This window comes from Toxoplasma gondii, chromosome VIII (genome assembly GCF_000006565.2).
Source record: "Toxoplasma gondii ME49 chromosome VIII, whole genome shotgun sequence".
NCBI lineage: Eukaryota > Apicomplexa > Conoidasida > Eucoccidiorida > Sarcocystidae > Toxoplasma > Toxoplasma gondii.
This window is the reverse complement of record NC_031476.1, coordinates 325307-348115: the sequence shown is the minus strand read 5'-3', so window position 1 is coordinate 348115 and position 22809 is coordinate 325307. Positions and strand designations below refer to the sequence as shown.

General features: G+C 59.9%; 1 protein-coding gene across 1 annotated transcript; it reads right to left on the bottom strand.

Annotated features, from left to right (window-relative positions):
* On the bottom strand, positions 1-22768 carry TGME49_229630 (eIF2 kinase IF2K-A (incomplete catalytic triad)). The gene is made up of 10 exons (XM_002367856.2): positions 15218-22768; positions 9163-14833; positions 8798-8943; positions 7717-8215; positions 5952-7378; positions 5312-5428; positions 4815-5085; positions 3555-3734; positions 2971-3066; positions 1-2720 (listed from the first exon to the last, which is right to left on the bottom strand). The coding sequence occupies exons 1-10, from the start codon at positions 21613-21615 to the stop codon at positions 2307-2309; spliced, it is 15219 nt and encodes a 5072-aa protein (XP_002367897.1). The 5' UTR covers positions 21616-22768; the 3' UTR covers positions 1-2306.
* Positions 22769-22809: the final 41 nt, after the last annotated feature.

The following is a 22809-nucleotide window of genomic DNA, read 5'->3' as shown; positions in this document are numbered from 1 at the left end:
GTCAGGAAAAGCCTTCTTCTACGCCCTCTCTGGGGTCTGGTTTTCGCGCGTTTTCTGGCGTCTACACGAATGAACGTTTCCTCGTTCGCATTGTTCTTGCGCTGCTTCTTTGGTGTTTCTTGAAAGCGATTTTCCTTCTGGATACCGTATGCCTCCCTCTGCAACGTACAAAACCGGCTGCAAGTACACGAAGATCGTATCCACACGATGTTCTCAAGCTCCCACGTTGTAAGGAGACATTGAACGTTTGGACGAATGGTACGCGCTCCAGATCGAGAAATCCGAAGCGAAAAAAACAGAGACGTTGGACTAACAAGTGAAATGAATACTACTCCACCAGATACGAATTCCAGGAAACCGGAGTGTTCGCTTCTGAGCTACTACCACTTTCGCCTGTTTGCGACGCAGTACGAAAAAATCTGAGAACAGCGTGCTAAAAGTGCGTGATGGGGAAAAACGACTGGGTTTCTGCCTCGGCGTAGAAAGGAAAGAGCGAAGAAAACATGTCCGATCTCTCCACGGAGAGTTTCAACGGGAAACGTGACAGACATCACACACCGCTTTCCCTTGCACACCGGGAGGTGAATTCCAGTTCGTGTGTTTGCAGTTCGGACTCTGCAGGCACTCATATAAGCACACTTTCTCGACAGCGCTCATTCGGTATCTTGGACAAGAACTGGTTTCCAGTGACACCAAGAGACCGCACCACCCATGTTAGAGCAGCAAAATCGACAATCCATTCTGCTCTCCCGGTTCTGGACACGCGACCGTCTCAGACAAACGCCTCCCGCGACCTTTCTGCGCTCTTCTTCGTTCCCTCAAAACACCTTCCACATGCCCAAACAAACGCATGCAGATAAATAAAGAGATATATTGTATACCGGTGGGGATTTGCCCGCGACATAGGTAAACCTGAGTATCGAGATGGACTGCTTGCACACACCCCAAAAGTGGGAAGCCCTGAACAAGCGGGGAAGGAGCCCCAAGAAGACGAGAGTTTTCTTCTGGCTCCCACTTTTCTTCGGAGTGTCACGTACACCGCAGGGCCGTCGAACACGCGTCATGTAAAGCAAATTGTCGAGACACACCACGTGACCGTAAAAAGCCTCCCACCGCAACAGGCCGCCGACAGTCAACAGAGAAAACACAGACTTCTCTCGCGCTTTCCGTCGTCAGCCGCAAGCAGAGCTAAACCTGGAGATCACTTCCACTCTCGTGATATGTTTATGCATACAAAGCTCTTCATACACACACAAACGGTTACGGGTCTCTGTGTCAAGAGAACAAGTTGTCGGGAGCACCGTGGCAGACCAGAGCGGAGTGTCGGAATGTGTGTGAAGCGCCAGCATGGGGGACCTCACGCAGTTCGTTCATGACGGAACAAAAGGTCCAAAGGTCCACGCAAGTCGAACCTCTCTCGAGTGGTCCAGTTGTTTTTCCGTGAGTCCTCTGCTGAGAAGTCTTGCACCAAAGTTGTACACGGGAACCTTGTCGCCACGATCAAGGTGCGCGCGACCAGCTGTGCTCGTCACATCTCGATCTAAACCTCAGGATGCACAGAGATGCATACGGATACAAAAAAGTCCCACACACAGACACACACACACATGCTTATATGAACGTATATGTGTAGACATGTGTAGGGATGTAAGCGTTTTCGATCGGAAGAGGGAGCAGTTCCGGTTCGATCATGGACAAACAAGTTGATAAAGGATGCAGACACGTTTCCGAGAAACGCCCTTGTGTCAGCGCAAAAAAGTGCACATTCGAAAAGTCAGTTTCAAGGACGTCTGTGGAAGCATTCGGCGCAGACGCTTGCATCCCCTTTCGATTCTATCCGACCTTCAGTTGGACGCTCAACTCGACACACACACACACACAAACCGGGACATGCAGAAAACAACGGTGAAAAAAGATGTTTACCGCAAAAAACAAGGCTACAGAGACATCGCCTGGTGCTGCTCGCACTCGTATCGACAACGGCGGGCGCAATAAAGGTGACAGTGCGTTTCCGGTGTTTCTTCAGAACAAAAGAACCTCCGGCGAGTGTGGAACAACTCGCCAGAGCGTCTCCCTTTTTTTGGAAATTCAGAAAAGCGTCTCTTCACAAAACCCCCGTGAACACAAAGAAAACACAAACGGAAAGAAGCCGGCCATCTTCGACGTCGCGCTCCACCTCGAGTCGACACCGACGCCGTGAACCGACACACGAAAATCAGGAATCCATCCCTCTTCTTCCTCCAATCCCTCTCTCGTTCTTCTGCTCTTGCGTTCGCGCCTTCTCTCGTTCTTTCTCTTCTTCGTCCTCAGTCTCTTTCATTCTTCCCCTTTCCCTGTCTCACTCGCATCCCGTAAGCCCGGTCCCCGAGGGTCTCCACACCCGGAGACTCCGCCGACGGCTTTTCCGCCTCGTCACACTCCTCTGCCGCGACGGATGACGCACCATCATCGAGAGCGAAACTCAGAGTCTCTGCTGCGCCCAAGGACGAAGACGAAGAGGAGAACGGCGAGGTCGACCCAATTGGAGCAGGGAAGGAAGGTTCTGCCGGAAAGGCAGAAGGTTCGAGTGCCGGCGACGAAGACAGCAGAGGCCCAAGTGCTCCAGAAGGGGATGCAGAGGCGTCCAGCTGTGGAGAACCAGGCTCTGGATACAGCAGCATCACGCGCTGCGGCTGTGTGTCGCCTGGTGGCGTCAGCAACATCTTCACATGCTTCAGCACCTGAAACGGCCACAGGTCACCACAGAAGAGCATGTGTACACAGGGTTATGCGTTGGATTCAGGACAGTCCGAAAAAAATGCACGAGCGCGGCCGGTAAGTTCGAGGTGGAGACGCCTTCTGCAGGAGGCGCTCGATGCGGGGATTCACACGCCACCCCCAAGAATTCTGCGCTCCTTGTCACGAGAGACCTGCCGCGCCTGGCGCTTCTGTGCGACAGAAACTGCCTAAGGAGTTGTGTGCCTTGCTCACTGTATAAGCCGACGGGCGGTGCTGCGGCTCTGGCCGCGCCATCTCCTTCATCAGCAGATACCACGGATGCAGATGGAGGCGAATGTGTTGCGGAACCTGAGAAAGCCACCGAGAAACGCCGCGTTGCAGACACTCCATTCCGTTTTTTCCCCATTCCGTTTTTTCCCCATTCCGTTTAAGAGACACAAACGACCCCAGGAACCGACGGAGACGATTTCAAACACACACACACACATACAAAAGGCGGAACACTCCTCAATCTCTTTCTGAAGAAACTGTCAACGTCGCGCAATCCTAACGTCGAAAATCCATTTCCGCTCTCTTCCCATAAACGACATATCCGCAAACGCATAACCGCCGAGACTCCGCATGCCGACACCAACTACACAATTGCAAACGCACACGTACACGCACATATATATATATATATATATGAACATATGAATATGTACGCATGTACAGCATGAATGTACACACACACATCCCCAAAGAACTGTGAATCTTTGTACATGTGGATGTGCACATGAATAGTACAGAGGGTATGAGGGAAATCTGAGTCCTGGGACTGTTTCAGAGTTCCTTACCGAGTAGCTTGTCTTGAAGTCCTCGAGAGTCTTGACTCTCTCCATGACAGTTGTGAACCGAGGACAGAGGAGCTCGAGAAGAATCAACGCACTCGAGTAAATGTCTGCTTTTTCGTCGCACAGGCCACCGCCTTCAGGAGCTGCGTAGGCGGGAGTTCCGATCACTTCTCCTTTGTACGACTGCAGAGAAGAAAAGACACGATTCGCTGCGTTGTTTCTTCGTGTCTCCACGAAACACAAAGAGAGAACTCCAGAAACGCCGTTTCCGGCATCTCACGCGTTGCTCATGGCGTTCACAGCTCTCTGCTTCAGTCTCTAAGCCCCCCGCTTTAGTGTTTCCTTGAGTCGTACAAGACATTTGTAAAAAACTGGACGAATGAACGCGAATAGAGAAATGTTCTGCTATACAAGAAAGAACCAATCCATGCGTCTCTTCTTAACATCATATTGGAAAGATTTGTCTGTCAGTCTCCTCTCATCTCGACACCGCTCTTCGCTTCTCTGTCATGCGATTCACCTTCACATCTACATTTTCTGCGTTCCAAAGAAATACGGAAAACGCGGTGGTAAATAGAAGCGCGCGGTCACAGATCCACCAGTGTGCAAGCACACGCCAAGAGCGCAATACGAATCTCGAAACCTCGCTTCGCTGAATGAATTCCACGCTCGTTCGCGGCCTCCACCTTCTGTGAGTACCCAGTGTGTGCGTACGGGGAACCTACTGCCGTTTCCTCCTTTCGACGCCTTTAATTCAAACACATACACCTACTCAATTGCCTACATTAGAAATATGATTTCTGCGTTCATGTGCCAGTGTCGACGCTCCTACATATAAACAAATATACGTTTAGCTTATGCGACACTGCGGCTATGCATGTCTGGATACACGAACAAACGTACGCTTGTGACGATGTGTCGCCACCATACCGCCAGTTATACATTTGTAATACCATCACACCTATGTCTACACACCTATCTCTCTCTATATATATAAATATATATACATATAAATACATATACATATATATACATATATATATACATATACATATATATACAGATATATATATACATACACATACATATACATATATATACATATAAATACATATACATATATATACATATATATATATATATATACATGTATTGGTGTCGATGTCCCTGTTCTTCACTTTGTGTACGCGTATACGTCAGCGTCTTTTTTTTTCAGAGGTCCATGAATGAGATGCGGGTGCGTGGTTCGAGTGTTGGACTGACCATTTCCATGTTTTTGCCCATGCGCCTTGCCTTGGCAAGAAGTCCTTTGATTTTTTGCCTCTGTTTCTCTCGGTTGCGCTCCCCCAAGTCGAGGCCGTCTGCGCCGCCAGGCCCTCCAGGCTCGAGGCCGCCAGGCGCGCCCCCCGCGGCGGCGCCTGAAGGATTCTCTCTCTGTATGAATTTCGCTAGACCGAAGTCGACGATCTTCAGAACCAAGGTGTCCGGGTCGACGAAAATGTTCTCAGGCTTGAGGTCCCGGTGGACGATGCCTCTGCAGAATGCACAGCGGACAAGCGGTGTAACCGCGCATGTGTAGCGGAAGCGGATGAGGCACACGGTGTGCTACGCTCTCGGACACCGCTTTCTTCTGCGTCTCTTTCGTCTCTCTGAAAGTTCTCCTGCCATCGTGTGTTGCCTTCCTCCACCTGCGCTGTAACAGCGGACGGAACGCGTCTCTCTGCAGCTCCTCCCTCTCGCTAAACTCGAGCGCCTTCTACCTTTCGTGAATGTCGCGAATTCCTTTCATCAGCTGCTTGAACAGCTCGAGCTCCATGGAGTGCCAACGGTTTTTGCTGCTCGGGACGAAGCCCATGGCCACGGTGCTTCTGTCCTTCCTGGCGCGACCCGCATGCAAAGACACACCAAGAAAGACCGTGCATGCAGCACAGCAGCCAGCTCAGTCAGAAGACAACGGAGCTGAGCCACACCAGACGAGACTTCCTGGTTGTGGGGCAAGCGGCGCTAAAACAGAAACGTGGAAGAAACAGAAAAAAAGGTTGTCCAGCGACAGAGAGGAACACCGAAAGCGACACGGAGGGAGAGGGCGAGAGAGCGACAGACAGGGGGATAAACAGAGAGTTAGAAACAGAGAAAGACCGGTGGATAGTATACAGACACACACACGAGACCCTGCGGCAACAGCGGTACAGCGACACAGCAGAAAACACAGAAGAGACAGGAAACGGGAGTTCTTTGGGGACTCGACGACAGTGAAGCAGCCACACGGACGAGGAGAAAGAACAGGGACGAAGTTGCAGAGCAAGGCATGCGGCGAACGTCGTATTAGAGAGAGATCGCCGAACCAGGACTTGGCGGACACACCCGAAGAGAAAGGAGAAAAAGTAAAGGACGCCTCACCTGTCGAGCCACTCTCTGAGGGTGACGCCATTGCACATTTCCATTTGAATGAGGAGAACCACGGGATACAGCGTCTCTTTCGCTGGGGGCTGCAGTCCATTTCGCTTTTCTCGTGCGAGTTCCGCGGGTCGAATGGCCTCGAGCAAGTCTCTGCGTGTGCGGCCTCTTCTTCGCGAGTCTTCTGCGTTCTTATCTTTTTCGCGCCTCGCTTCTTCGTCTACGGAGAAGCGCTCGCGCCCTTGGCCGTTGAGGGCCGTGGAGCGACTGCTGTCTGCGTCTTCTCGGCTGCGGCGAGAAGACGCGCGGTTCGACTCCCCACTGTTCTCGTCCTCGAAGACAACCATGTCCCTCTCCTGTGTGTTCAGGTAGCAGTTCATGTCGAAGGAGACGTCCGGACCACTCCACTCTTGCGCGCGCAGCTTCCCCTTCTTCCTCGCCTGCGTTTTCTGTCGCGCCTCCGCTGGCCGCAGCTCAGACGCCTCTCCACCTCGCGACAGCCTGCGTTCCCCGCGCTTCGTCGCCCCGCGGCCCGGGGGATCTCCGCGTCCGCTGGCTTCTCGGGGACCCTCTGTCTCCTCGCCGCTCGTCCACCTGCATGTGCACCCTCCCGAGACTTGCAGCGACCGCGGCGCCTCGGCACCCGCACCCCAGAACGCGCCGGAGCCCCCGTTCGTGTAGGTACACTCCGCATCCGAGAAGGAGTCACCGGAGCAGCAGAGGAGGCGGTGGGCGCGCGCGCGAGCGGTGTGGTCGTTGCTCTCCTCGATTCGCATGCCGCGACTCAGAAAGGAGTCTTCGTCTTGCTCGAAAAACCAAGAGGGGAAGGCCTCTTCCTCGCGCTCCTCCTGCCGCTCTTTCAGGGCCGGAATCGAGAACGCGCGTCTCTTCGCTGTCGGAAACGAGTGCGGCCTCACGCTCCGCTGCTTCTCACAGCGCGGACACCAACTCCGCAGGTCTGTCTTCTCCGATGTGTACGAACTCTCCGACCCCCGCCTTCCTCTCGCCGACTTCCGGAGTTTCTTCTCCGCCTTCCAACCTTCGTCTGTGCGGCTTCTTCCGCGTTCGCGGCCGGCATACCGGCTCGGATACCGAGACGTCGCGCGAGGTCTTCTCCTTTCCAACTGTCTGTGCTCCTCGCGTGACCGGCTCCCACAGGAGAGAGACAACGGCAGCGAGGAACGACGTCTGCGCTCCGGCTTCTTCGTTGGAGAGAAACTGTCTGCCGAAGCACTCCGCGTATTTCGCGACTGCGAACGCGCGTCTTTTGCAGACCTGAGAGAGAATTCAAGGAACTCAGCAGGCAGCGTTTCTCGGCCGTCTTGTCTGCGCTGCGAAGCGCTCTCGACGGGGAAAGAACTCCGGCGCCGCCTCTGTAAAGTACCTCGAAGTGTCTCGTCTCTCTTTGCCTCCGACGAAAGGTGAGAGGTCTGCGAGTGTCAACGCATGCAGAGAGGCGACGCACACACAAGTTTCAAGTCAAGACACGATGCGCAAAAGCCGCACAACTGGGATGGAAGGCGAAAAAGCCAGAAAACGCCCTCTCGTCCACCGACAGCACTCGACTGGAGTCGAAACAAGGAATCAAGACAACGTCCTCTGAACGACGAAACTTGGAAAACGAGAAAAGATCAAGAAAACTCGCGACACGAAGACACCAAAACACAAAGCAAAGCCCCAAAGCAGGGACATGGAATGTGATCACATGGACCTGTGCGTCCCGAACGTTTCTTCACTCGAGCCCCTCCGTCGCTTTCTTCAGACTGACCTGCGACTTGGCGAGAAGTTCCTCTCTCTCAGCTGTGTCACACCTTCGCGTGCTCGTGCTGGCGCAGCTGGCCTCGCTCAAACTTCGGCGCCTCGCCGGCTGTCTCCTCCAGAGTCCAGAGGCGTTGCCGGCTAGTCCCCTGCCGCCCGTTGCTTCGCGACCGCTCGTCTGTCTTCTGCACTCCTCGCGCTGTCGGTAGACGGCCAAGAAACTCGAGGAAAGGTCCTCTCTGCGAGACTTGCACACCGCCGAGTCGCGAATCGTGCGCCGGAGATTCTTCTGCGCCTCTCTGCTCTCCATCCAGAACCTGCTCGACCCGCGCGCGCTGTCAAGACACCCCGGCGACATGGTCAGTGTCGTCACGCCCACAGAAGCCCGAGGGCCGGAGTCCCGCACAGCTGAGCTCCCCACGCCTCTGCGGTCGGTCAGCGCTCCGCGGCTGCCGCCCAGAGACTCGACAGGCAGAAAACGAGGCTCTTCGCACCACCAGGTGTAGTACCTGCGGAGACAGAGAGACACTCGAGATTCGAATTCGGAACCGCCAGAGGTCCGAGACCGCAAAGGAGACATGCGCGTCTCTGTGGAACGGCATCGCACACCTGGACCGCAGTCGACGGGAGAAGCCGACGGGAGCACGCAAGAGTGAGTTAGACCCTGAGCTACGCAGACCGGTAGGCAGATGGAGACGCACTGCTCGTAGTTTCTGTATTTGAGGGCACTCGGCAAGAGGAGGGTGTCGCGTCAGCTTTTGGAAACAAAACGGCCGAATCGCCAAGGCCGAGTTGTGCAAAGAGAGCATCAAATGACAAAAATTCGGCGGCACCAGCGCAGATGGGAACATTCACACGCGCACACTACAAGGACGGTGGAAAAGCCGACGAGGTGCTGCTGCTGATTTGAAGGCAATCATTTACGGATTCGAGTGTCGACCGAATCCGCGTCGACCTCGGACTTTTAAAAGGTGAGCTGAACGGCATGTTTCACCAGTTGATGTGACCCTGTTCAGCATCTGACGATGGGAAGTTCCACGATGCTTCACACCGACCCACTCCATCGTTTCTTGATGTCACCAAGTTCTTACCGGACAACGTGCTTTGAGTACAGATCTCGGTTGGCGGCTACTTCGCGGAAATCCCTGCGCAGGGAAATATCTTCGCTCAAGGTAAGACGCAGCAAAATGAGTTTCACGGCGTAGATTGGATGGCCGGGCTCCAAAAGATGGCGAACCTGCGCACACAGGAAACGAAAATGCACAAGAGTCCACGCACCGTCTCAACTGCTCGCAACCGCACCTGCAGATACGAACCTCGCCTTCCACAGGCAGCGACCACCAACCAGAGTGAAAAAAAAATCCGTCCCGGGTGTACAGACACCATCCACTCCGAGTGCATCTGCGCCTGTCTTTGATCACCTGTGCCCTGTCTGGATGTGCGTCAAGTTCTGTACCTGGTAGACAACGCCGAAGCCACCCTGACCAACGAGTTTCTGAATCGCGAAGGTTCTTTCGAAGCGTCCGTTCTCCAGCAGCTTGGCGAGACTCGAGTCCGGAGGGATGCCGCGGTCAACCTTAGCGGGCACCGGGGACACCGGCGGCGCCACGACGGCGACCTCCGGGACGTTGAGCCCCGCCCGGACAATTGCGCCTGTCGCACCGCCGCCTTCCACTGGTGGCGCGGCCGGCGGCGGCAGCGCAGCTGCACTTCCTTCTCCCCCGTCGGCTGCGACTTCCAAAGGTCCTTTTTCCGTTTCCCCGCCTTCGACTCCTCCGCCGTGAGTTGTGGATTTCGCGAGACCATCGCCGGGTCTCGCTGCGCCAGCAAGGTGGACCTCTTGGCCCGCGAGGCCTGCCTCTCTCTGCTCTGTCCCTCCCTCCTCGACCGTCGCATGTCCGCCCCCCACTGCCATCAACAACCGCGCAGCACTGGTGAGCACGAGCCCAGAGGGGTCGAGAACACCGGCGACTTCGCTGTTCACGACTTTGAGAACTGCGCCGGACGCACTGTTGGCAGAGTCTCCGACGCTGCCCGAGGCACTGCCGACGTACGCTGTCGTGACACCGGAGAGCGCCTCCAGCGCCTTCAGGGCATCCCCGTGAGCCAGAGAGCCTCGGGCCTCGTCGGGGGCGAGGGATAAGCCCCCCCCAAGTGGGAGGGTCGACGCCGGGTGGGTGGCAATTGGCGACGGCGAGACTCCATCCGTCAAGAAACGGCTCTCCGGAGTTGCGCCCTCGTCGCTGTCTCCGCGCGACGGCAGACTGACGGCGACGGTCTCTTGCTTCACCTCGTGAATCCCTGAAGGAAGAAGCCGCGAGGCGACGGCTTGCGACGAAGCCGCTCGCACTGAGGGAGAACTGGCGGACGCAGAGTCGACGTCTCCGATGAGAGGCTGCACGCCCCCGTTTGGGTCCGCCAGACCCATCGCCGTCCCTCGCCCACCAGAGCTGCCTCCACTGTCTCCTCCGCATTTTCTCTCGTCCGCTGTCTGAGGACGCGGCGAAACCGGCCCTGGTCTCACGGGGAGCACGTCGCTCTGGGGCGTCGCCCCTGCCTCGGCGCAAACTCCAGGAGGCAGGACGGGCGGCAGTGGCTTTGGCATCCCCCACCGCGCATGCGCTGTGCTTCCTCTGCTCGCTTCGTGTCCCCCGCCGTACACAGTCAGTTGGCCGACGGAGTTGCAGCGTCGCCCCGCCCGTCGAAACATGACTCTCTGCCACTCCTCTGCACTAAACATCTCGCCGGCGTAGCCGCCTCCCATGCGGCCTCCAGGGAGGTAGATCGGCGTCACGGTTTCTCTCTCCGTCTGTCTCTTCTCGCCCTCCGGAAGGCCCTCGCCCCCACCCACGATCCCGTCATGCGTGTCGTCTCCTGGCCGCGCCTGACCCTCGCCTCCGCCTCGTCCCCTGACTTCCCACGGCTCGGCTGGACGTCCGCGGCCTCCCCCGAAGGCCATTCCGCCTCCGCCGGCTCCGGGCGCCGCGGCGCCGATAAAGCCTATCTCCTCGCCGGCGCAGCACGCGTCAGGCGAGTCCGGCGCGACGATCGGCAGCGGGCCCGGGAGACCCGCGGAGGCGGCAACTAGAGGCGGCGGGAGAATCGACGCCTCGTCTGCAAAGGCCCGCGCGCTCCGGATCGCCTCCAGGAACGGGGAGCTCTGCATGCGCTCTCCTATCAGTTCCATGGGCGAGGACGGCGCCCGCGCCCGCCGCATACGTTCACCCGTAGAGCGGGAAGATACGAGCGAGAAAGGCGACTCCGCGGCCGCCCGCTCTTCGCCACAGCGCAAGTCCAAAACGGATGCCACAGAGACGCCCTCCTCCGTTGCAGTCTCGCCAGCGTGGCGCCCGAAAGGGTCGCAAGCTCCCGGCGCCAGCGGAGGCGCAGGGGATCTGCGTGATCCCCTCGCATTGGGCGCGGTCGCGAAAGAGGAAGACGAACAGACAGAGCCCCCGCTACTCACCGCCGCCAGCGAGCTGCCTCTTCGGTAGAATCGGATGTCGCCTTGACCCGGCAGCGCAAGCGGCGGCCCTACGGTCTGCACGAGGGGAAAGTCCACTTTCCGCCGCGCTCGCAACTCCGAGAGCCGCAACTCTTCCGCGCGCATTTGTCGTCCAGCTCCCCGGTCGCCCCACTGGGACTTGGCGAGCCCTTGGCGGGGCGAGGCTTCCTCTCCAGGTGTCTGTACATCTGTCCCCATCTCCGCCGCGAACTCTCGGCAGCTCGAAAGGTCTCCGAGGGCCTCGAGCTGCGGTCGCCGATCGCTCTCGTCCTCGGAAACCATCGACACAGACGACGCTGTTCGGCAACTGTACATGGGCGTCCGGTTGCCGCTGTCTGCACGGCTCTCTCGACCTTCCGCCGTCAGGCCCTCGCGCTTTCTAGCTCTGCTTTCCAAGGCGAGGACCAGTCGCCGCATGTCCTCCGCCACGTCCGCGGGAGCCGACGGAGCTGTCTCCGTCCCCCAGGCCACCGCGCCCGTCTGGCCTCGCGCGTCCTGGTCTCTCTGGATTTCTTCGCGAGACGTTCCCCCCCGCCCTGTCCACGCAATCGCACTCAGGGTGCCGTGACTGGAAGCCCCGTCCGGGGGCCTAAGGCCTGTCTTTCCCGGCACAGCCCAACTCGCGTCGCGCCCGCCGCGTGCGTCTCGGGCCTGCAGGGCGCGCGCGGTCGGAGACAGGGCCGAGCCGCCGTCGTTTGTGTTCTGGGTTGCATCCAGGGACGAGGCTGCGAAGGCGTCAAAGTCGAGAGACCTTGCGGGCGTTGCGAACGTCCGCGGGGTCGCCCACACCGGCGAGGATAACGGACGCGGAAGCGCGACGACCTCGGAAGCGCCGCTCCAGGCCTCAAGGGCCAGTTGGCCCCCGGAGGCGTGGGGACTTACCGCGCCATCCTCGACCACTCCCGAGCCAGGTCGCTCCTCCACCTCACTCGGCCTTCTTCCCGCCCGCAGATGGCCTGGCGACGCGCCTTCCTCCGCAGAAAGGAGAGTGCACGCACCCTGCAATTCGATGGGCCGAACGAGCAGGTCAGTTGCATCTTCGCGTTCTTCTCCGTCGCGCCCGTCTTCGGCCAGGGGCGCCCGTGGGCGCAGAGGCGGCGGGAGCAGAAGAAAAAGAACACGAGCGCATGGTCTCCACGGGTGTCCCGCGAGGGACACAAGGAAGCCGAGGACTCCAGCGAGCAAGCCGGAGACGAGGCCCCGGAAGCGAAAAACAACAAACATAGACGAGGCGGCCGCGAGCAGGAAGAGCAGTCGCGCCGCCCAGCTGGGCGCGAGGAGGTCCGCGGCCCACGCGCCCGGCGCCAGCCACGAACGGCCCGGCTCCGGAGACGCCTCTGGCTCGGGCCCGTTCTCGGAGGAAGCCCTCCGGCCCTCCGCCCCACACGCGCGTCTGTCTCCGCGGCGCGAGTCGGGGCGCAGAGACACCACGTAGTTCGGCGGGGCCTGGGCGTGTGGGGTGAGCCAGCTGGGTGAGGAGGGCGAGAAAGAGTTCAGTGACGACGACGGGAAGAACAGGGCCGAGCTGCGGGCCTCGCGGTCTTCGACCCCACACACAGTCGCGCGATCTGCCCCCTCGTGTCTCCGGGCCTTCCCCGCAAGCAGGTCGTCGGGCCGCGCCGCCGAGCTCCCGCGCTCTTCGTCGGGCTCCGGAGACAGCAGTGGCAGCAAAAAGAAGCGCGCAGAGGGCCGAGTCAGTCTCCCCACCCACCGCCGCAACACAGAAAGAACCGGCGAAAGGACGGGGTTGAACGACAGAGGCGCCGCGTCGAAGGCTCCGTACAACGCAGGCAACTGAGAAGGCGGAACTCCGTACAGAGGAGACGCCCGCGTCCCCACTTCGTCGACGGCAGCGCCTGTCCCACCGCCTGGCGTCAGTGCTCGTCCTTCTTTCTCCGAAAGCTCCAGTTGTGGCACGTTGAGCGCATGTCGCGCACCGTCCCCCACACTCGCGTCTGTCTCGGGTGTCTCCTTTCCCCTCGCACGCTCCTTGCGCGTCTCGTCCCCTTCTCGAGGGGCTACCCCTCTGGCCATCTTGTCGGCGGTCTCTCTGTTTTCTTCTCGATCGCCGTCTTCCGCATCGAAGCCTCCTGACGGCTCGCGCAAAGCGCCACTGCGGACAGTCTTTTCTCTTCCGGACGGGAACGACTGCATCCGCGAGTCGAGCGGAAACTCCGGAGACTCCCACCCGCTCCACAGAGTCACCTGAGACGCGAAGGCCTCTGGGTGCGACAGGCGCACGGGCTGGACCGGGGCTGGGGCCCGAAAGTTGTGCAGAGCGTAGGGCGACAGGACCCTCTGGGAGCCAGGTGCATGCGCTGGTGACGGAGTCGAAGACAACGAAAGAGAAGACGACGGAAAGGAAGCATGAGAAGCTGAGAAAGACGAATGAGAAGACGGCAGCGAAGAAGCAGAGAAAGACGCAGATAGCGGGCTCCTGTCGTCCGTCGGGACGAGGGACGACGATACCGACGATGTGGGGAGGAAGTCAAGCGGAGCAGGGAGGAGACTGTGCGGTCTCGAGTCCCTGCCCGCTTTGTCGTGTGCATCTCGGAGTGAGTCGTCTGCATGCGCCTCCTCTCCCAGGGGACGCTTCAAATCTTCTAAGTAGTTCGGGCCTGGAGGCGCAGGCAGCGCGACCTCTCGGTCTCTCCAGACGAGCGAGTCGAAGGGCTCGTCGCCCGGATACGTCCCCGCGGGCCTGCGCCCAGAGTGCCCCGGGAGCCGCGGGGGCGCAGGCGCGAGCGCGGGGCCCGGAGACCCACCGAGGCGCCGCATCGAAGGGAGAAGCAGTGAGGCGTAAGAGTGTGCATTTTGGGACGGAAAGGCAAAGGGCGCGAAGGCAGGAAACGCTTCTCGGTCTCCGCGGACTGCATGCTGCGACGAAGGCACATAGGCGAACGGAATGGCAGCTGCACCCTCTCCCCACTGGCGCACGATGCACTCCAGAGTGACCAGCGGACCCGGGCCGCCCTTTCGCCGGCGATTCTTCGCAGGGTCTCGCAGCCTCCGTCCTGTCTCATCCATCCGGGATGGTTCGCCTGCCGTCCCTCTGGTCGTGGTGCCCTCACCCCAGGGGCGAATCGGGTCGCTTGAAACCTCCTGGTCTCCACTCCCGTCCTCCTCATGGTCGGAGAGAAGGACGAGTCTGGAGGTTCCCAAGACGCTCCGCCCGTCCTCGCGGTCCCCGCGCCTCGCCGGCTCCTCCGTCTCCCCCTCTCCGTCTGGAGGACCCACAACGTACACTGCGGCGATGGGGGCAGGGAACTTGAGGAAAAGAGGCGCTGTGTTCTGACTTGGTGACGTCGAAGTGAAGGGTGCGAAGGAGGGCGCGAACGAAGCGGGCGACGCGCGGGAGCTCCGGAGACGCGTCAATCGCTCTGAAGAAGGCTGCGCTGGAAACGGGTCTCCCGGCCCCTCGGTTGCCGGCCCTTCGTCTCCGCCGTCGCGTGTCTCTACGCGACCCAGCGGCGAGGACGAAAACGAGGGCGAGGGAAGAAGATACAGCTTGTCGTCGTCTACGCGTAGGATGTTCCGTAAATACGCAACTCGCGAACTCGGCGCCGCCCCCGGACTCGTCAGAGACCCCAACGCGTCGACTTCCACCCACTTCAGTCCCCACCTGAGAACAAGTTGGAGCGCAAAACAGGCCAGGAATCAAGACCGAATACAATCCCTCGAAATCGTGAACTGCACACACAGGTGTCATGCAAGACTTGAGCCTCTCCTTCAAAACCGTGAAAGTCTCAAGAGAGGTCTATATATACGCAGTGCATGCATCTCAAAAGAGGTGCTCATGCATTTGTGTGCAATGCGGGACAGAGTCCACAACGCCCGCCTGAATTGTTCCGGTCCTCGCACAAGCCCCGCCACGTCTCGCCTGTCTCCGTAACCTTGTGAGGGCGCTCACGCCTAAGGCCCCCCCCCCCTCGTCGCACCTTCCCTCCCCGCCAAACTCTAAAGCAACTTTCTGCCAGTCCAGAACCTGACAGTTCTCTTGACCTACTGGGTGGTGTGTGCTTTGTTGTCGACGGCCCAGAGCTTCCAGACCGTCACACCGAACTGGAGCTGTCGGGGCTCGTCTGTTTCCTCTTCGCTGTCGTCTTCGCCCGAGATTGTCTCTGCCGTCTCCTGATTCTCCTGGACGTCCTCGGGTCTCGGCGCGAGCGACAGACTCTCGAACACGAACGGCTTCTCCCGGCTCTCGTCTCGCCGGACTCTGCGCGACCCGTCTTCCAGGATCTGAACTTCCTCCCTGGAGCCTGCCTCCTCCTCGACCCCTCCTCTGTCTCCGCCGCTGTCTCCGTGTCTCTTCGGCTCTCGTGCCAGGGGCGCCCGCGGCCGGCGGGTCCTGCGGTCTCGGGCGCCTTGGCGGCTGCTCTTGGCCCTGAGGCCCTTTCCGCGAGCTCGGCCGCGGCGCCGGTGCCCCGCGATCGGCTGGCCCGTCTCAAGATCCAGCGCCGTCACGCGGACCTCGCGTTCACCAGTGAAGTAGACATGGGGGAAGAGTGGCGCCTGAAAGGGCAGGTGATTGACGACCTCTGGAATGCTCACATGGAGGGCCGTGAGCGACCCGTCGTCGTCGAGAAAGAAAAGACTCCCGTCGTGCGCCGGCAACAGTCTCCGTCCAAGGCCTGTCTGCGCGAGCTCGCTCGTCCCTCTGTCCTCGACCCGCGCCGCCGCCCTCGGTGGGCCCTGTGCCCCAGGCGCCTCGGGGCTCTTCGGGCTCCGCCGCGGCTCGGCGTCTCCGCGGGGCTTCTTCGGACCCGTCGACGCGCGCCGCGGCTCGTCCTCCGAGGAACTCGTCTCTGGCTCGAGGTCGAAGGCGGTCGCCAGTGAAGAGCCCAAACTCCGTTGCCACACAAAAGAGCCGTTCGTCGTCACGTGGTACAGGTCTCCCGTGATGGAGAGGACGATGAGGCTCTGGAGACCGGCGCGAGCGTCGCCCTCTCGCTGGCGGCCGCGCTCGCGCTCCTCTAAAAGCGACGAAGGCCCGTGAGACGACAGTCGGCTCTCAGAGGCCTCGCTGGCAAGTCCACCTGTCTCGCCGCGCCCAAGCGACCCCGCAGAACTCGCCACTTGGTGAGGCACAATCGACGAAGACGACGCCGCCGCGAAACGGGCGATGGGAGGCGAGGAGGACAAGGAGACCCCCGAAGTGGAAGCAAGCAGGTCACTCGCGTCTGCGTCCTCGGCCGCGATTCGCGGCGTTTCACTTACGCCACTATGGACTCCACTATCTCTGCCTCCGCCTCCGCTGACCCCCTCCCTCGGACTCTCATGGCCTTCGTCACGCGCGAAAAGAGGAACCGCGGCCGAGATAGCCAAAGAAGAAGGGAGAGAAGATGTAGGTGAGACCATATCTGCTTGTTTGTTCGACGTCGCCGACGCACTAACGGGGGAAGGTGTCTCGTGATCTGTCGGAGGCTGGGGAAAGGCTAGGCCCTTCGCCTGGTGTTCGACCGAAGTCGAGTATATGGAGTCGTTCACTCCTCCTGACCCGGCGACAGCGCGTTCCTCCTCGGCGCTCTCTTCTTCAGCGTGGGTCCCGACATGCGGTTCCGGCAGAGTCGCAGCCTCAGCAGAGAGGAGCAGAGAGCCGGCGAGAAACGGCGACTCCCGTGGCTGTTGCCCCCGAAACGTCGAGAGCGCATGGGCCTTTGATCCCCGCTCTGCATCCGCTGCACGCTCCCCACTCCATTCTTCGCCTTTTGTCTCCCCCCGAAAAGACGGCAAACGCGAGCTCTGGTCACTGGAGGCCCAACCACTGTGAGGTGAGTCGCCCGTCTCCGCTTCCCGGCCGACAGCCGCGGAAGGCCACAATGGCAGCGACGCGGATGTCGGCACAAACTCGCGGTCTACTACCGCGCTCTCTTCGGCCCCATTCCTCGATTCCACGAAGGTCGCTGTTTGTGCGCGTGCATCCCCGAGAACAAGAGACACTCGAGGCCTCGTCGGCTCCTGCAACTCGTCTCGTTCCGCTCGGCTCTCTGCGGGGAGCGGCGGAAGCGACGCGCTCGAGCGAGACAGCTCGCGATCCGCAACGGCCCCCGACAGAGGGCCTTCGTCGTCGCGAACTCCGTCCGAGCGCGGCGTCGAGACAGCCGACGCATGCACTGCCTGTGGAGATGAGGAACGAACGGCGACGGCTGCAGCCGTGGCGACCAGCGCCGCGAGTCGTGAGGAAAAAGGCAGAGATCCGCGAGACAGAGAAGAACCGAAGGGCCGTGCGACACTGCCAGCCGTGAGCGAAGAGGAAGAAGAGATGTCCCCGTGGGACGGAGACGAGGGCGAGGACACAAACGAAGAAGGGGAGAGAGATGAAAAAGAATTAGACATGTCAGCGCCTGCGTCGCCCTCTGAGAGACTGTCTCGGCTTCCATTCGAACCTATCTCACGAGAAGCGTCAGAGAAGCCCTGAGTTGTGTTCTGGGGAGCCTCGGCGCCAGGTGCACTGACGCTCGACGAAGACGAGTCCACGCCTCTACCTTCACTGTGTTCACCAGGCGCCTCCTTCGACGACGCTTCTCTTGGACTCTTCCGACGAGTTTCGCTCGTGTGCCTCGAACTGCCTCGCCCTGGAATTCTGGGCTCTCCTCGACTGTTGTCGCCGCAGCACTGCTCGCCTTCTGGACTTCTTTCGCGAGACTGACACGCAGGCAGGGCGCCGCCTGTCACACCCACCCCGCTCCTCCACGCGCGCCTGCAGCTGACGCTGTGCGAAGCGCCCACAGACACCGCATGCGGAACTCGGAAGAGCTCCCGATCTCCCACGTCTTCTGCCAGAACGCTTGGGGCAGATGCTGCGTGCGACGGCAAAGGCACGCGGAGTGGACGCCTGCGGCGGTCGGTGAGGGGGGACGAGAGGCGCGTCGTGTAGCTTCGGTCTCGAGTGTCTCTTCCTTGGTGAGATGCTTCTCTTTGTTCTCTGCTATCGAGGCCGTCTGTGCGCCTCTGTCCCTTTCCCAGCCGCGGCCTTCTGCTTTTCCGGCCCAAAGCAGGAGACACAGAGACAGGCGCAGGCCCTGCGCCCGCAGTGTCTCCTCTGTCTACGGCCCTCGCTCGACCTGGACAGGGCCGGTGTCGGACGGTCGAGCCTGCAGGGCTGACCAAGGCGAGAGTCGAGTCGCTGAAAGCGTCCCTAGCCAAAAGCGACGAAACACCAGGCGAAACGCAGTCTGCGTTAGCCGTGGAAGAAGAAGAGGTGCAGAATGTCGCAGCACGGGAGTCATCTGCATGCACGCGCGGGGCAGGCAAATTCGCACTGGGCGGCGCGATCGCCTCCGCTGGCACTGGCACCGCGATACTACGCGTCTCCGGCCACGAGGACAAGGGGGCGAGGCCGCTTGGGTCTTTGTGAGAAAACACGCAGAGATGCGGAGAAGAGGGCGCGACTGCGGAGACGGCTTCTCCCGCGCCTTCATCTCCCGTGGAAGGCGGAATTTCAGGCTGCATGGGGCGCGGCTGAGAACGGTGAGGCGGGGAGAAAACAGACGGCCCGCGCTCGGGCGCCGCATGATCCTCCTTCGCTCTGCACTGGAGCTTTGGAGACACACGGGAGCGTGCTTGGCCGCAAGCGAAAGGCGAGGAAGCAAGCATGGGTGAATACTGACGAAAATGAGATGAACAACGTAAGAACGGCAAGAGACGGTCGCCCCTGTACAAGGCGAAAGAAGGAAATCGATCTCGGGAACCGCCTCGATCTGGAGGCATCCGACGATGTCGGGCAAGTGCCCCGGCGTCGTCGCTCCGGGCCATGCTCAGTTTAACTTTCAGATTGAATTCGTTTTCGCGTAAATCCTGAAACTGGTCGGCGAACGTTGCTGGTGCGTGTTCTCCTCGGCGCCAAGTCTCTCTCCACGTCTCGCCTCTAGCTGAGGAATGCGAGAAGCCACGAGACGAAGCAGCACTGGACGACGAAACGGCTGTGTGGTGAATTGCGGTGATTTCCTGAAACGATGAAGTCCGGGCATGCGGAACAGAGACATGCTTCCGATCTCGAGAAGCGAGAGGAGAACTCTCGAAAACGCTTACGGCGCAGTCGGCCCTCGGTCCCAGTCTCCGACCGCGCGATATCAGAGGCCCCGTAGTCGTCTCAGCGAGACTCCCTTCCCCTTCGCTTTCCTCGAAAGCGAAACGCAGCCTTCTCTCCCCTTCCGTCGCTGCGCTGTCTTCACTGCCCCTGTACGGACCGACGCGACACCTGGGCGCCGGCTCCTCCCCCCCCTCCCACCGGATTTCTGGGTCTTGAAGTTCGCCAGCCGGCTTCGCGAGGAGCACCAGCAGAAGGATCAGACAGAGAAGAAAGCAGCCTGTGCCTGCTCGGACGGCGGTGCGGCTGCTTCTGGTGCACTGGGTTGGAGACGACAGCTTCCAGCGCCGCAGCGCCGAACTGCATGAAGAGCTCGAGGAAGAGTCGAGAGGTGACGGAGAGGCAGAGAAGTGGAGGTCGCGAGTTTCCTTTGCAAATCGCGCCGCCGAAAGACCCGAGTGTGTGGGGAAGTGGAACCGGGAAGAAAGGCGTGGGACCCCGTCAACCGGCAGGGGGTCAGACGACGGTGTACAGACAGCTGGCATGACACCGGCAGGTCGTAACGGCTGTGGTCTGGACCTTCCCCTGTCGTTCCGCGTCTCCGTCATTCGCCTGTGCCTCACTTCCTCTATCTTGGGCCGCGAGTTCGACTCGCCAGACGCAACGCTCTCGCGCTCCAGTGGCGCGCCCTCTCCGGTCTCTGAAAGCTCGCCGCGGGCTCGAGTGCCCCCAGCGAAGAGGCGGACAACGGATCTCACCCTAGCGCCGAGTACACAGACGGCAGACGGCGCTCGAGCAGAAAGTGAACAGAACGAAAGACAGTCGGGAGTAAAATGCTTGCAGACTGGCGCGGAAGCTGTGCCATCGACAGAAAGGTCGAGAGAGAAAACTGAAGAGGAGGCGACGCGCGTCTGCGGGATGGTCGACGCACCGGCCTTGCTTGCACTCCCGCACGGTCTCTCAGCCGGAAACGGGAACAACGGAGAGGCGGCAGGGAGGAGTGCCGCCAAAGGCGGAGCCAGCAAAGAAGGGGAGATCGCGAGAGCCGGGACGCGGATCCTCTTGCTCATGCGTTTAAAAACAAACAGAGGCCTCTCTCCGCGCCCTCCGCACTCGCGTAACGCTTCGGCAGAAAGGCACCAGTTCGTTCGTCCTGTTTCCTCTCGTCCAGGCAAACTGCTTGTCCAGCATGCTCGCGACCCGCAAGGGCGCTGAGGACCGTTGGAGTCGAAAGGAAAGGCCTGCAGAAACAGGTTCGGTTTCGACAGGGCTCCGGAGTCGAGGGGACGCGCGTGAGCATCGCCTGCAAGGAGGGAGGAGAATTTGGGAAACGACAAAGAGGCCACCAAGCGGCGCCTCGTCTCATCACGCCTCTCTCGCCTCTCCTCAAAATCTCGGTGTTGTGTCCAAGAGGAGACGCCGACGTCAGCGCCCGACGGACCGACTCGCTCGCACCACCCCGACATGCATCGTCTTTGCTCCCTTCTTTCTGTCGCGGCTGCGGTCTCAAGCCACCGAGAATCCACGAGGAAGATGTTTTTGAGGTGCCGGTCGCCAGGGTTGCTGGCGGGTCGTCCGCTCCCAAATAGTCGCCGCGAGACAGTCAGAGCCGCTCTGCATGCGGAGAGATGCGCAGAAAGAGACTCTCGTAAGGCGGGAGTGACGCGCGCGTTCTCCCACAAAATCTCCCTGTCCCTCGGCTCCTCTAGGAGATGCGAACTCAAGGCAGAGAAGCCGGTGTCATGCGCAGACCTGCTGCCGCCCTCCACTCGAAATGGAAGACGCGGCCGGACGAAGTCAAATTCAATTTGTGTCTCAGAAAGACAAAAAGCGCCGCATGCGGTGAGAGAAGAAATTCCAAAAGAGAGCTGTCCAGCTCGCGTGTATGCAGACAACAGACGCGCAGACGATTCTGACCGCACACGTTGGGAGAGCGACGTAAATCGAAGAGCGACTCTTGGTCTGTGAAGCGGCTGCCGTGGCTTCTGGCTTCCGTTGAATTTGAGTTTCCGTCTGCTGCCACAACGGCAGCACTGCGGCTGCGCGTATCTTTGCGAGGGAATCGTTCGCCTCGATTTTTTCCGCGCGCTCTGTCCTTTAGCCTCTCCGTAAAAAACGATACAGGAGGCGTCCCGTCGAAAGCCAAACTGAGGTCGAGAAGCCGCGTCGCGGAGTCTCAGGTTAGTCGCGCGCTGTGCAGCAAGCTGTAGTCGAGGCGGCGTACGCAGACGTACCGATACACGCGAGACGAGGGGGGGAAAGCCGCGGTTCTGTTTCGTCGCGCAGCGGGGAGGAAAAGGAGCCGAAGCGTCTTGATATTTGCGGGAAAAGGAGAGAAAGCCAGCGTCGCCAAGGTGGCTCCACGGGACCATGATTCGACTGCAGGAGCGGCTACGACGAGCAGATTCGACACCTCCGCGTCGGGTTCCTCACCAGGAACGCCAGTCGTGGGACAGACGCAGCCGAGAACACTACGGCAAGAAACTGACGGACTTTGTAGCGGGAGTGTGACGAAGAGAGAACTGTGGAGAGAGACGGCCCGTGGGATTCCTCGACCGACTCCCAAGGGTGCCCCGTAGGCGAGGACGGCCTTTTCGCAGCAACAGTGACGGCTGGAGGGGCGGAAAGGGAAAAAGGAAAACGGGTGAACAAGAGGACGGCGAAAGGACTGAGACACTAAGGCAGGAATCACGAGGAAAAACTACACGGAGTCGGGGACGAACAGTGGAAGGAAGCGGACTGGCACGCGACGCGCGGGTATGATGCATGCCGCGACGAAGGCGCCTACAGGAAGCGTTCTAAAACAATCGGTGAACAAGGGAAGTGACACTGGATTGGACATTTGAAAAGGGCCTGCAGTTAGCAGGTAGCGCGAGCAAGGAGAAGACCATCCAAGACGAAGCTGTGACGGCCGGCGAGCAGAGGTGCTCAGCAGAGCGCATGCGGGGGAATCTCATTTCCCGTGGCGGGCGAGTGCGAGTCGAAAAGGCAACGACGGGCGCTGGAGGAGCTGAGAGACACGCGTTACGCGCGAGAAAGTCCTAGAAGGAAGGTCGCGGAAGCGGGAGACGACGGAAGCTCGAGAAAAGACATCAGAAACCGGCGGCTTTTTGGCGTCGAGAAACACCCGGGACAGGCGGCGGGCGAGCGAAATGGCCACTGCAACGAGAGCGGCAGCCCACCCCTGTGCACACGAAGGCACAGAAACAAAACGCCGCCAGGAACCCCGGAACGAAAGCGAACGCCACGCAGTCCTCTCTGCCGAGCAAGTCCGCTGAGAAAAAACGCACACGCTTCTTCGTTAACGACACTCATTCCAGTGAGACAAAAACAAGGGAACAACGGGAATCAAGCCGGGAAGCTACCACGCGCGAGGTCGCGCTGCCGCGTCCCGTTCACTGCACACTGCTTTCTGGAGAGCTGCGTTTTCCTCCTATATACAGTAGCCAGCTGCGCAAGATGAGTGGGAAGACGCGCGGGAAAAACACGCCAGACACCGTCGGCGGCTTTCCTAAGAAGCCCTGGATTTCTCCGTGAAAAGCAGCCGCAGAGAACGGGCCCCGAAG

Excerpts from the sequence above, each read along its gene's own strand:
- TGME49_229630 (XM_002367856.2), bottom strand. The coding sequence starts at position 21,615 with ATGGTCCCGTGGAGCCACCTTGGCGACGCTGGCTTTCTCTCCTTTTCC. Across the intron at positions 8,216-8,797 it reads TACTCAAAGCACGTTGTCCG|GTACTACACCTGGTGGTGCG; the intron begins GTAAGAACTTGG and ends CTGTCTCCGCAG. Across the intron at positions 5,429-5,951 it reads CTCAGAGAGTGGCTCGACAG|GAAGGACAGAAGCACCGTGG; the intron begins GTGAGGCGTCCT and ends GGGTCGCGCCAG.